Source organism: Stegostoma tigrinum, chromosome 23 (assembly GCF_030684315.1).
Source record: "Stegostoma tigrinum isolate sSteTig4 chromosome 23, sSteTig4.hap1, whole genome shotgun sequence".
NCBI lineage: Eukaryota > Metazoa > Chordata > Chondrichthyes > Orectolobiformes > Stegostomatidae > Stegostoma > Stegostoma tigrinum.
This window is the reverse complement of record NC_081376.1, coordinates 34,908,159-34,921,512: the sequence shown is the minus strand read 5'-3', so window position 1 is coordinate 34,921,512 and position 13,354 is coordinate 34,908,159. Positions and strand designations below refer to the sequence as shown.

The following is a 13,354-nucleotide window of genomic DNA, read 5'->3' as shown; positions in this document are numbered from 1 at the left end:
ACAGCAATCTTGCTACTGCAGCATCCAGCCATTCTGTTGCAGACAAAATGCTTGTAAAAGAATTCTAAACCCGCAAATGTTTGTTTTTCCTCAGGTTTCTCACTGGCCCTTATGATATCAACAATCCTGACCTTGTAGTGCGGTTTCCCAGGATCTTTGTGAACACTGATACCACCTATGAAGAATTGCACTTGATTGTTTACAAGGTGAGATCTAACTGGCTTCAACTAACTTTCACGAACTTAATTAAGATATATAGCAGATGACTAACTGCCGCCACAAATGAGATTTACAGAAAACAAGATGTGTAAACATACATAAAGTTGGAAACTTTACTGTTTCTAAAAGTGTCACTCCGGAACAGATCAACCCAAAGTGACGTTCAACCGTTGAAATACATTTTCACGTGTACATATTGTCTTAATGTAAGAAATATGGTAGCAATTTGTGTACCACAAGCCGATACAAACATGTGTGCTAATGACCAAATAATTGCTTTTTTTAAAAATTATATTCACGGGATGAGAGTGTTACTGGATGGCCAGCAAGTATTGTCCATCCAGAGGGCAGTTAAGAGCCAACCACTTTGCTGTGGGTCTAGGGTCACATGTAGTCCCTGCCAGGGAAGGACAGCAGTTTCCTTCCCTAAAGGACATCAGTGAACTAAATGGGTTTTTCTGACAATCGGCAATGGTTTCATGGTCATGATTAACTTCTTATTTCCTGGTTGATATTGATTCAAATTCCACTGTATCTGCCATGGTGGGATTTGAACCCAGGTTCCTAGAACATTACCTGGGCCTCTGGATTATTAGTGATATGATAATTCCACTAGGCCTACCCCTACACCTACAGTCATGTAGGTTAGGGGAATAAATATTCACTGGGTATTGCCTACTTTAAAGTTCTTTTTTTAAACAACTACTTGAAAAGATGGAAAGTATCTCCATTTAATATCTCTTTGGAAAGACAGCATCTCTGACAGTGCAACAGTCCCTCAGTTAGCCTGGACTTTTCTGCCCCAGTCCTGTAGCAGAGTTTCAACCCAGAACGTTCTGACTCCAAGGTCAGAAAGCTGACCATTTGCCATTGGTGCTACTACAGTCTGGTATCTGCAGTCACATTATTTTCATTCTTGTGTGTAATGGCAAATTTTAAATAATTGGAAAGGAACTTAAAACAATCCTGAGTTTGCGGGTAAGTAAAAATTGGGTAGTCGAGCCCTACCCTCAATAATGTGTGACATGACTAAAACGAGGTATACTAACTTGATGCCAACCTATGTCAATGTCACTGTTCCTGTTTGATTTAATGCTGGTTAATGGTTGTATTATTCAAAGAACTGAAAAGTCTTCAGTGATGCAGTAGTTTGAACTGAATGGTAATAGATCCCCCACATTGCCTGATCCACTATTAGATTGTACTAGATAAAGATGCCACTAATACTCAGCATGTGGAAATGAAACTGTAGAGTTCAGGACATGTGGCCCCACTGCTCACCTGATATAGTATTCATCAGCGTTTTCACTGCCTATCCCCATGTGTACCCATAAATTCATCACGATATCTGAGTTTTTTGCGTATCCCATGGTAAATCTGTCAAATGTTCCTGAATCAGTCCATCAGTTTAATGGATTGTGCATTGCACAGCTCATCACAAGCAGAGATTTGGTTCATATAGAAATGAATTGAGTCCGACCCTGACTTGGATATGATATTGCAAGTTATGCATTCAGCACATATTGAATCACAGGTCTGTGCAGCTTCAGTTTTGATTTTAAAATACCATTGTTTTGAGGATCTGCCATTTTGTTTGCACATTATACAAGATCATAGGCCTTAATAGACAAAATATTTTATTTTCAGCTTTTGGGATTCCTATGCTTATATGCTATGTTTATATTTCCAGGCTATGAGTGCAGTGGTTTGCTTTCTGATTAATGGTGAGTTTCTTTATTTGACTGTTGAGATTTGTTTTAATTTCCAACGTAAATAACCGTTCTAGTAAAGATGCCAAGATAAATGTGGATGTAGTTCATTCATTCAGTTAGTCACCTCTTCATCCATGGCAGCATTTTAGTAAGTTTTTTTCAATGTTTCCAGGAATTCTGCCTCTATTCTAGTCAAATTTCCACTTGCATGTTGGTCACTCTCTCTTTTAAAGTCATTTCTAACAAATTCATCGATGGAACTTGTAGTGACTGTAACAAGGTCAGCCAGGTGGACGTCATTGAATATGAGTTCCTTGATTGGGGCTGTAAATCTGATCCAATCAGGGAGCCTTGACTCTCAGATATAAATTGAAGGTCTTATGCGCAAAAGCTGAGGGACTTGAGGCTGTTTTCATTAGAGAGAAGAAGATTGAGAGGTGACTTAATTGAAACATATAAAATAATCAGAGGGTTAGATAGGGTGGATAGGGAGAGCCTTTTTCCTAGGATGGTGACGGCGAGCACGAGGGGGCATAGCTTTAAATTGAGGGGTAAAAGATTTAGGACAGATGTCAGAGGTAGTTTCTTTACTCAGAGAGTAGCAAGGGAATGGAACGCTATGCCTGCAATGGTAGTAGATTCGCCAACTTTAGGTACATTTAAGTCGTCATTGGATAAGCATATGGACATACATGGAATAGTGTAGGTTAGATGGGCTTGAGATCGGTATGACAGGTCAGCACAACATCGAGGGCCGAAGGGCCTGTACTGTGCTGTAATGTTTTATGTTCTATAAATAGGAGTGTCAAAGGTTCTGAGAGTTGGCTCTGAGGGAGCTGGATCAGTGTCGGGGACTTTCCACATGTAAATAAAGGGTGTCTGCACCGACCTCTCTGGAATTAATTCAGTGGCAATGAGAGTAAAGTACATGGTGAAGAAACTTGCTCGCAACAGTCATCTTTGAGATGGAGTAAGCATTGCTTGCATTATGCAATCGTTTGGGAAACTAGATTTGTTCGACCTTGCTGTTGAACACTGGGTCCAATATGTAGAAAGAATGTGTTATTATTTCCGGGCAAATAACAGTTTGTGGGTCCACAGCTTTTTCGATTATTAGGAGCCTAACTTTCCCTGAGTTACTGGATACTCAAACGTGTCAAGAGTTGACAGATTTTGTTAAGGAATTTTACAACCCCCAAGACCTCTCATTCCGAGATGCTATCTGTTTTACTTGGCAATTCGAGAACCAGGGAAACCACATCAAGATTTGACAAGGTTAAGACAGCTGGCAGAGGCATATCACTTTGGTTAACCTTTAAAGAGATGCTGAGAGGCTGTTTGGTATGTGGGATTAATGATGTAACCATGCAAAAGTGCCCATTAGCTGAAGCCCGACTGGACTTCAAACAGGCACTACAACTGGTTTTATCATTGGAAAACGTGACAATTGGAGTCCGCAAGTTGCTAGGTATTGCAATGGAAGTGGTACACTCGCCAGTCTGACTAGGACATATCCTCAACAGAGGGGCTGCAGGTCAGCCCTCAGAAAAACATCAAAACAAAGCCAAACCTCAGTCAAACAGTTAAACCTTTCTTCAGGCTCTGGGCCAGCCAGCCATTGTAATTGCTGCCAGTATGCAGACTTGAGACAGCAAAAGAGTCCCACTGGACCTGAATTGAGCAATAGAACTCATAGGCCTGTGTCCAGGAGAGTGCACACCTTGAAAAGTCCACGTACGTTTAGTCTGGAACAGTTAAATTGCTTACCAACATCCAACTCAGAACCAATCAAAATTAAATGTCTGGTTAAATGGTCACCGGTTCTAATGGAGGTTGATACCAGACTGGCTGTTTCAGCAATCGCAGAACCAGTCCTTAACAAAATTTGCTCTGGACTCCAACCCTTAAGTTTGTGCAAGACCTCAGCTAGACTGAGGACCCAAACCAGGGAACCTTTCCAGGTTAAGAGTACACCTTTGGTTCAGGTCTCTTATAAGACGCAGCTGGTTCAGCTACCACTGATTGTAGTAAAAGCCTCAGGCCCAAGCTTAATGGAGCGAAATTGGTTGAGAAAAATTCACCTGGATTGGCGCAACATTTTTCAATTAGAAAATGGCTGCCTTCACAAAGCCCTAACTAAATACCTGGAGTATTTTTCAGGAAGGTCTGAGGATTATCAAGAGAGCCAAAGCCCACCTTGCATGTTGACCAGGAACCAATTCTGTGACCTACATGGCCCACCCAGTGCCATTTGCTTTAAGGGCAAAAGTACAGGCAGAAATCAGAAGGCTTGGAAGCAAAGGTATCATCAAACTGGTCCAGTTAGTGGAATGGACAGCACCAGTCATACCGACTGTGAAGCCCAATGGGTTGTTTCGTCTTTGTGGGGATTTTAAACAAATAGTAAACTGCTTTTGTCAGCTGGTTAAATACCAAATCCTTCGAAATGAGGATTTATACACCACGCTGGCAGGGAGGGGGTCTGTCCTTCACGAAACTGGAGTTGAGCCATGTGGACCTGCAGTTGTGGTTAGATGAGGATTCCCAGAAGTATGCTGCAATTAACACCCATAAGTGTCAGTAGCCATATACGAGACTCTTATTCGGAGTGTTGTCAGCCTGTGCAATTTTTTGGCATGATGTGGAGGTGCCAGTGTTGGACTGGGGTGGACAAAGGTCAGAAATCACATGACACCAGGTTATAGTCTATCTGGTTTATTTGAAAACACAAGTTTTCAAAGTCTTACGAGGATAATGGAGAACATTTACAAGGCTACCGCACGTTGCTGTTTATCTAGATGATGCGCTAATAACAGGGAAAACCAATAAGGAGCAGTTAGAGAACTTGGACATAGTCCTTAGACATTTCTCCCTGGCGGGCATACACTTTAGAAGGGAAACAGATATTCCAGGCACCCAAGTGCAACAGAGTCGACGAGACCAAGACACATCTGATGGAAGATAAAGTGAGGGTGATCAAAGGGACCAATTCCCACAGCTGTACCAGGTCTTTCCTTGGGCTGATGAATTATTTTGAAAAGTTTGTGCATAACCTGGTTTCCATCCTGGCACCTTTGCATCAACTCTTGTCAGCTTTGGAAATTGTCATGTAGCCCAGTCATAAAGTTTAGGGGAGTGAAGAAACAGCTATCATCCTCTAAGGTGTTGGCACGCTATGCTCCCAAGCAAGATCTAATATTGACATATGATGCCCTCCCCCTGCAGCATTTAGGTAGTATTAGTTCATAGGCAGACCAGTGGAGAGGAACACTCAGGACTTTGGCTAATGCAGAGCGTAAATACACCTAGATAGAGAAGGAAGGTTTGGCTGTAATTTTTGGAGTCAGGAAGTTCCACCAATACCTTTTAGGCATGTAAATTTTGTAATATTAACAGACCACAAATCTATAATCAAACAGGACAAGGCAGCACCATCCATAACTTCAGCAGAATTCCGCGGTGGGCTCTAATATAAGGGTATATAATTACAAGTTGAAACATAGCCTTTGATATAATGTAGCAAATGTGGATGCAGTGAGCTGCCTCCTGCTGGCAGAAAGAGTAGTCCAAACTTTGAAGGCAGGCTGAAAGAAACAGTTTCGTAGATATCAGACTGTCCTGGTACCTGTTTGGTCATAGAACTATCCCTCATGCAGCTGTGGAGATAGTAGACTTACTATTGGGGCGAAGATTCTGTACCAGGTTAAATCTGATCTCCCTGGACCTGAGGGGGTTGTGGAGGGTGAAACGACACAATGAGCACCAATATTGGACGCAAGACTCTGCTGCACTTGAGAGACTGTTACTTCAGGGAACGAGGTTTGTTTGTAGGACATACGGCAATGGCCCTGCGCAAATTAGAGGCATGGTCCAGTGACATAACATTTGGGTAGGTGTGACAGTCCTGAACAAGCACATGGACCACATGAAAGCTGCAAACGGCGCAGGAGCAAAACGTGCCTGACTCCTCGACTGCCTTTCCGACTGTTCTGGATCCGAAGAGTTCTCCGTCTCTATCAAGCGTTGAAGATACCTCGGAATCTGAGATAACGCCTTGTGGATCTGCAGGAACACAGGCCAGGCAGCATCAGAGGAGCAGGAAAGCTGACGTTTCGGGTCGGAACCCTTCCTCAGAAATGGGGGTGGGAAGGGGGCTCTGAAATAAATAGAGAGGGGAGGGGTAGGGCTGAGGAGGGCATCACATGTCAATACTAGATCTTGCTTGGGATCATAGCGTGCCAACACCTTAGAGGATGATAGTGATAGGTGAGTACAGGTAGGCAGTGGTGGGGGTTGGTCAGTGAGGTGGGAGGAGCAGACAGGTCAAGGTGGGTGGTGAGGGAGAGGCTTGGTCATAGGATGAGGCCGGGGGTGGGGAAACTTTGAAGCTAGTTAAGTCCACGTTGAGGCCATTGGATTATAGGCTCCCAAGGCGGAATATGAGGTGCTGCTCCTCCAGTTTATGGGTGATGTTATGACACTGGAGGAGGCCCAGGATGGACATGTCGTCCAGGGAGTGGGAGGGGGAGTTGAAGTGGTTCGCGACTGGAAGGTGTTGTCGTTGGTCGTGAACCAAGCGCAGGTGCTCCACAAAGCGAGCCTCGTCTTGGTCTCCCCGATATAGAGGAGGCCACATCAGATTCAATAGACCACTTAAGCAGATGTGCAGGTGAACATCTGTCTGATGCAGAAGGTTTTTTTTGGGGGCCTGGGATGGAGATGAGGGGTGTGGTGTAGGGGCAAGTGTAGCACCTCCTGTGGTTGCAAGGAAAGAAGCCGGGGGTGGTGGGGCTAGTGGGGAGTGTGGAGCGTACTTGGAGAGCGCGGTCCATATGGGAGGGAAATATATCCTTTGTAGTGGGGTCAGATTGCAGGTGGCAGAAGTGGTGAGAATGATGCTTTGGATACGAAGGTTGGTTGGGTGGTACATGAGACAAGGGGGATTCTGTCTTTGTTTTTATTGCAGAGAGGGGAGGTGAGGGCAGAGGTGCGGGAAATGCAAGAGATGCGGTCAAGGACTGTCTGAAGAGGAGAATGAATTACTTCTGAGAGTCTATAGGTGCAAGAGGCAAACTACTGTGCATTACACACCGGGGGGATGTAATGGTATGTAAACAGGAGTGTCAGAGTTTCTCTTCACTGGTGAGCTGGATCAGTGTCAAGGACTCTCGACTTGTAAATACAGGGCGACTTGTTGATGGGATACCAACCTCTATGGACTTATTTCAGACCTTAACTCGTGTCATCCTAAAATGAATTTGCTAAGAAATCACAGAAGAATCATTTATCATCCTGCTCTCCAGTCATTCCAGTTGCTTACAGACCTGTTCTGGCTCCTAGTCCATTTAAGTCTCAGAAGTGAAAATTCTTATCCTTGTTTAAATCCTCTGAAAGACACCCTCCCCCTTCCATCTTTATAGCTTCATCTTAGCTCCACAACACTCTGAGATGTTTGTCTTCCTCCAATTGTGCAACGCTTGCTTCCTTTGGTTCCTGACTCTTTGGCAAGTGCATTGGACATGCTAATGTTAATAGTTTATGTTTCTCCTTAGCCTCAGTGGAGCTGACTCGAGAATTTTGCCAGAGACTAGATAACCTTGTAGGACCTCAGCTCACTCTCTTGGCGTCGGACATCTGTGAACAGTTTAATACAAACAAGAGGCTGTCAGCGTGAGTATAAACAGACCTCTGTTGGTAAAACAGAGCACTCAATGCCCTGGCCAATATTTATTCCTTAACTAATGTCAGTAAAATACTATCTGGTCACTACTGAATTACTGTTTGTGGGAGCTTGCTATGCACAAATTAATTGCACCATTTCCTACATTCTAATTTTGACTACCTTTCAGAAAAAACACTTAATCAGCTGTGAAGCATTTGTAATGTTCCAGGGTCATGAAAGGTGCTATATAAATATGAGCTCTTTCTGCCTTGTTCCCACATTCCTTTATTCATTCTTTTGCTTCATTCGCCTCCTTAAACAATTTTTAGAAGTTGACCCTGATCTCTGTTTTAGTCACTCACTTTATTAATGTATCTTACAGCCCTCAGTATCAGAGAACTTGCTCCTCCTCTCAGGCTTAAATCTCTGACATTTACGCATTGATGTAAACATATTGTTTACCTTCTAAACCCGTTCAATGCTGCCTGCTTTGAAATATCATTATCTACATTAGGACAGTAACTATGTTTCAAGACCTATGTCATTGGCTGTAAATTGCTGTGAAATCTCCTATGATGGAAAACGCATCATAAATGCAAGTCTTTTTTTTATTTCTATATCCTGTCATAACCTGAAACATCACTATTAAAGCCCCACCAACCCATCCTTAATCTACTTGGTCCATCAAATTTATATTTCCTCACACCCAGGCAGCTTCCTCGTAAACATGCACAAAGTCCTATTTACTGCATCAACATTTTGCTGTTGTGCAGAGCTGAAAACACTAGTACTTTAGCTGTAGATTTCCATTGCCCTAACAGCACAGAAACAGGACATCCAATTCAGTCAGTCCATGATGATGTTTATACTGCAACCAAACACTTCCCATTCTTTTCACCTAATTTATCAGCTAAAGCCTCTTTTGCCTTATTCATGAGTTAGGTGGCTCAGTGATTAGCACTGCTGCCTCACAGCACCAGGGACCCAAGTTCAATTCCATCCTCAGGCGACTATCTATGTGGACTTTGCACATTCTCCCCCATGTCTGCATGGGTTTCCTCCTGGTGCTCCAGTTTCCTCCCACAGTCCACAGATGTGCAGGCTAGGTGGATTGGCCTTGCTAAATTGCCCATAGTGCCTAGAGATGTTTCGGTTAGACTTGGAGAAATGCAGGGGTAGGGGAATGAGTCAGGGTGGGATGCTCTTAAGAGGGGTGGTGTGGATTTGTTGGGACAAATGGCCCGTTTCCACACTATGGGGATTCTGTGATTCTATGATATAGTTAATGTAAAGGTCAATGTGGCTGGTTTGACTCATTCCCTGTCTGTTGTGACGTAATTATATAGAATTATGACACTGTCACTGAGCTGAGATCAGCCCTTTCCACAGTTTTGCACCCAGTGAGCCATCTGGGAAACCGTCTGTTTTTTAAAGAAAGACTTCTGTAAATTGTAAGAAATCTTTAAGTATTATAGACTAATCAATACCATTTGTTATTCCTAAGAATGGGTGTTGTGTGTGGATGCTTGGATTACATGTGGCCAAAATTCCGCTTTGAACTTCATGAGTGTTAAATACATGCTCATTACAATACAGATCTATTAATGGGGCCGTCTAGCTTTGAGGTTCACCTTTTGCGAGGCTCACCAGTTTCGGGCCTTTTGCATTTTCTGTCATTGTAAATCTTGTTTTATCAGATTGTCAAGAGGTCATGCTAGGAAACCCAGGGTTCCTTCTGTCTGATTAAAGTTTAATGGCTTCTCATGTATCCTGGTGGCTCAATGGAATAAAATACCTGCATTAGTACGAGCAAGAATTGACAGTACAAGCCAATGATGTATTACAGGACAAGGACCTTCCGGTTCAGTCTGTGAGCAGTTGATCATCAAAAGAATTAATTTAATAAGATATGCCTTTTGACACTCAATATCCAGGATCAGCCATACTGTTAATTAATTTTTAACTGTGGTGTAAATGAATATGAAACGGATGCCAAGTTATTTACTTTTGATGATTACATCAAGTTATATCTGCTGAGTCTAAAACTTTAATGCAACACACAATTTTTCAGTGTCCTGCAGTAGATTAAAGAACTTATTTGATGTACTGAAGACACAAAAGTGCTGGAGATCACAGTGGGTCAGGCAGCATCCGTAGAGAGAAAGCAATCTAACATTTTGAGTCGAGATGACCCTTCATCTTTTCAGTACAGATTCCAGCATCTGCAGTAATTTGCTTCTGTTTATTTGATGTAGTTGCCTTTAATGCTTTGGTATGGCTTATAGATCCCTCACTAAGTTTTTTTTAAAAAATGTGACACTGTATCCTTCTGTAACACCAGTAAAGAACTATTTTGTTGCCTCGACAGATGCATAGCTGCCCACCCTTCCCTTCAGTAGGGTTCTGTCCTCATCATGTTCTCTTACCACCCCTATATTACAGTGCAAAATAAGGAATGTCCCATATGTGATCCTACTGGACTGTATGTTGTTGGTCTTGCTGCATCTCACTTATTTCCAGTGACCTCTATCAGTTTACTCACTTGATCAGTTCCCATTGTGTGTTCTGTGTTAATACCCAATAGACTGCACAACACCAGGGATGTACAGAAAAGTCTCGCTTCCACCAAAGTGATCAGCAGTTGGTAGCCATTTTCAAGGATGAGGTACAGATATTGCATGGTATAATTGAAGAAAGTTATGTATTAGGGAATAGGGAACACAGACTTGACCAATGAAGGATGTGAAATTAATATTAAAGCAATTTACTTCAGAGCTTTAGTGTAAGTTGTACTTGCAACGTCACAGTTCGTGCTGGCATTTTTCTCTCACCAATGTAAATTTATTTGTCACCATTTCCTATTCAATTTTCCATTGTCGGTTATCACGACATAGTTGTCACCTTTAGTAATTAGGTAGCCCTGTGAAGCATTTTTGAAGACTATCTTCCAGTTCCTCTTCCGTCTTGTAAATAAAAAGCTAAAGATTCACAGTCATGCTTGTTAAAAATGTACAGTACTTTTGGAACTGCTCTCCAAATAACGTAAGAGAGACACGAGCTATGCTTAAAAATTTGCATTAATAGAACATAAGAACTAGGAGCAGGAGTAGGCTGTTCAGCCCTTCAACCTGGGTACACTTCCTTCTCTTTCAGACCTGAAAAGGAACCTCATTTCAAGTTTATTTACTTCAATCACATGAATCTAGCTGAGAAAACGACCATTCACATGCGGAAAACAGCCAGCATGTCCCTGACCTCGGTCCACACTGACCTAATGAAGATCCTGGGAGATATTAACAGTGATTTCTCAAGGTACTGCCTCAATGTTTAAAACGTTTGTTTTTTTTAATGATGAGCAGTTGCTTACAGTGAGCTTTATTTCATTTTGCTTGACTTGCTTGTCGTGATTTACACAGAGCTGAAGAAGATGAAGAAATCATCGTAAAGGCGATGACCGATTACTGGGTGGTTGGCAAAAAGTCTGACCAGAGGGAACTTTATGTAATCTTGAGTCAGAAGAATGCAAATCTGATTGAAGTTAATGGTAAGTTACAAAAATAATACCAGAAATAAGAATTAATAATGTTCCAGAAAGATTCTCAGGCTGGTGATCATTTATTTGGAAAGGAGAATGCTCGCCTGAATGAGGTCTTCAAGATTGAAGTGAGGATTGTGGTGGGATGATGATGATTACAGGCCAAAAGCAGATTATTAATCAAGAATTTTGTAGGGAATGCAGGACAAACATGAAAAATGGGGACAAAAACAAAGTTGCCAAAAAGCTCAGCATGTCTGTCAGCATATGAGAGAAATAGGGAAATACTCTGGCTACAAGAGTTAAGTTAAATAGATAGGAATTCTGCAGTGAGTGATTCATTTCTTAACTCCCCAGTATGTGTCCTAAGTCAAGAGGTGTGATGGAATAATCTCCACTTCACTGAATGGATGCAACTCCAGCAACTCTGAAGAAACTTGGTGCCATTTGAGAAAAAGTAGTCCATTGATCAGAATCCTATCCACTATCTTAAACAATCGTTCCTTCATAGCAGTGTGTAATGACAACAGGATGCACTCACTGCAACTTATCCTGTCTCCTTCAAGGACACTTCACAAACCCATAAACATGGCCACTTAGGGAAGACAAAGGTAGTTGCCACATGGAAATACCATCACATGCAAATCAAACAGCATATTACATGTCATTTTTTCACTGTATTGCAAAAAAAAATCCTATGACTCCCTTAGCACCACTGTAGATGTACCTACTCCACATGGGATGCAGTGGTTCAAGAGGGAAGCTCATCACCACCTTCTGAAAGGCAGTTTGCAATGTGTAGCATTTTCCAATGATGTTCATATTCTCTGAATAAGTGTTTAAAATAGGAACTTTGAATTTTCTATCACAAAGTCTGGATAAGGTGTCCTTTTTAGGAAAAGTTTGACGGGGAAAAAAATCAAGGGATATGTTTTCAGTGAGATGAAGAAGGCTGGGGGGGGAGGGTTTGTAAAACCTTACCTTTTGTTTGTAAAGGATAACATTATAGGCAGCAATTATAAACCAATTGCAATAAGGCACAACCAAACAGGTGTGGTAGGATCAAAGAGCTGTTGACTACAGTGCAAGGTTTTGGTGTTTATAGATTATCCTCCGATTTAGAAGTGTTTCAAGTACAGCTTGCATTGAAGTATATCTTCTACACACCAACAGTGGAGATTTTTGTTGAATGGCATGCCAACTCACCAGTCCAATGATGTCTTCAAAAAGTTCTGAAGAAGCACCAAATCAGACTCAAAACAGGAATTGTTTTTCTCTCCAAAGATGCTGCCAGACCTGCTGAGTTTCTCCAGCTTTTTTTGTTTTTATTTCAGTTTTCCAGCATTCACAGTATTGTATTCTCATTTGAGTAGTTAATAAGATAGTGTGTTAGCAACTAATTACAAATTATATTGATGTGATAGGTATAGTTACAGAAACGTTGAGGAGGACCAAATGTGAGATCTCAATCCATTCAATGCTAGGTTGTTTTTCCTATAAATCCATATAAATGATTTGGATGTGAATATAGGAAGTATGATTAGTAAGTTTGCAGCTGACACCAAAATTTGTAGTGTAGTGGACAACAAAGAAGATTGCCTTAGAGTTTGGCAGGACCTTGATGAAGGAGTGGCAGATGGAGTTTAATTTAGATAAATACGAGGCGCTACATTTTGATAGGGTAGGACTTATACACTTAATAGTAATGTCCTAGGGAGTGTTGCTGAACAAAGGGACCTTGGAATGCAGGTTCATAGTTCCTTGAAAGTGGAATCGCTGGTAGATAGGATAGTGAAGAATGTGTTTGGTGTGCTTGCCTTTATTGGTCACTGCATTGACGATAGGAGTTAGGAGGTCATGTTGTGGCTGTACAGGATGTTGATTAGGCCACTTTTAGAATACTGCGTTTAATTCTGGCCTCATTGTTACAGGAAAGATGTTGTTAACCTTGAAAGGATTCAGAAAAAAATTAAAATCATGTTGCCAGGGTTGGAGGTTTTGACCTTAAGGGAGAGACTGAGTAGGCTGGGACTGTTTTCCCTGGAGCATCAGAAGCTGAGGGATGACCTTTATAGAGGTTTCTAAAGTCATGAGGGTATGGATAGGGTGAGTAGTCAAGGCCATATCCCCAGGGTAGGGGACTCTAAAACTAGAGGGCATACGTTTAAGGTGAGAGAGGAGAGATTTAAAAGGGACCTGAGGAACAGTTTTTCATGCAAAATGGGG

The 13,354-nt window shown here is 41.9% G+C and overlaps 1 protein-coding gene across 1 annotated transcript in view; it reads left to right on the top strand.

Moving 5' to 3' along the window:
- ccz1 (CCZ1 homolog, vacuolar protein trafficking and biogenesis associated) overlaps window positions 1–13,354 on the top strand; it is a 67,894-nt gene that overhangs the window by 47,056 nt on the left and 7,484 nt on the right. The window contains exons 10-14 of the mRNA XM_059653872.1: window positions 95–206; window positions 1,910–1,943; window positions 7,484–7,601; window positions 10,747–10,905; window positions 11,010–11,137. Coding sequence (XP_059509855.1) covers window positions 95–206; window positions 1,910–1,943; window positions 7,484–7,601; window positions 10,747–10,905; window positions 11,010–11,137 — 551 coding nt within the window. The remainder of the gene's footprint in view (window positions 1–94; window positions 207–1,909; window positions 1,944–7,483; window positions 7,602–10,746; window positions 10,906–11,009; window positions 11,138–13,354) is intronic.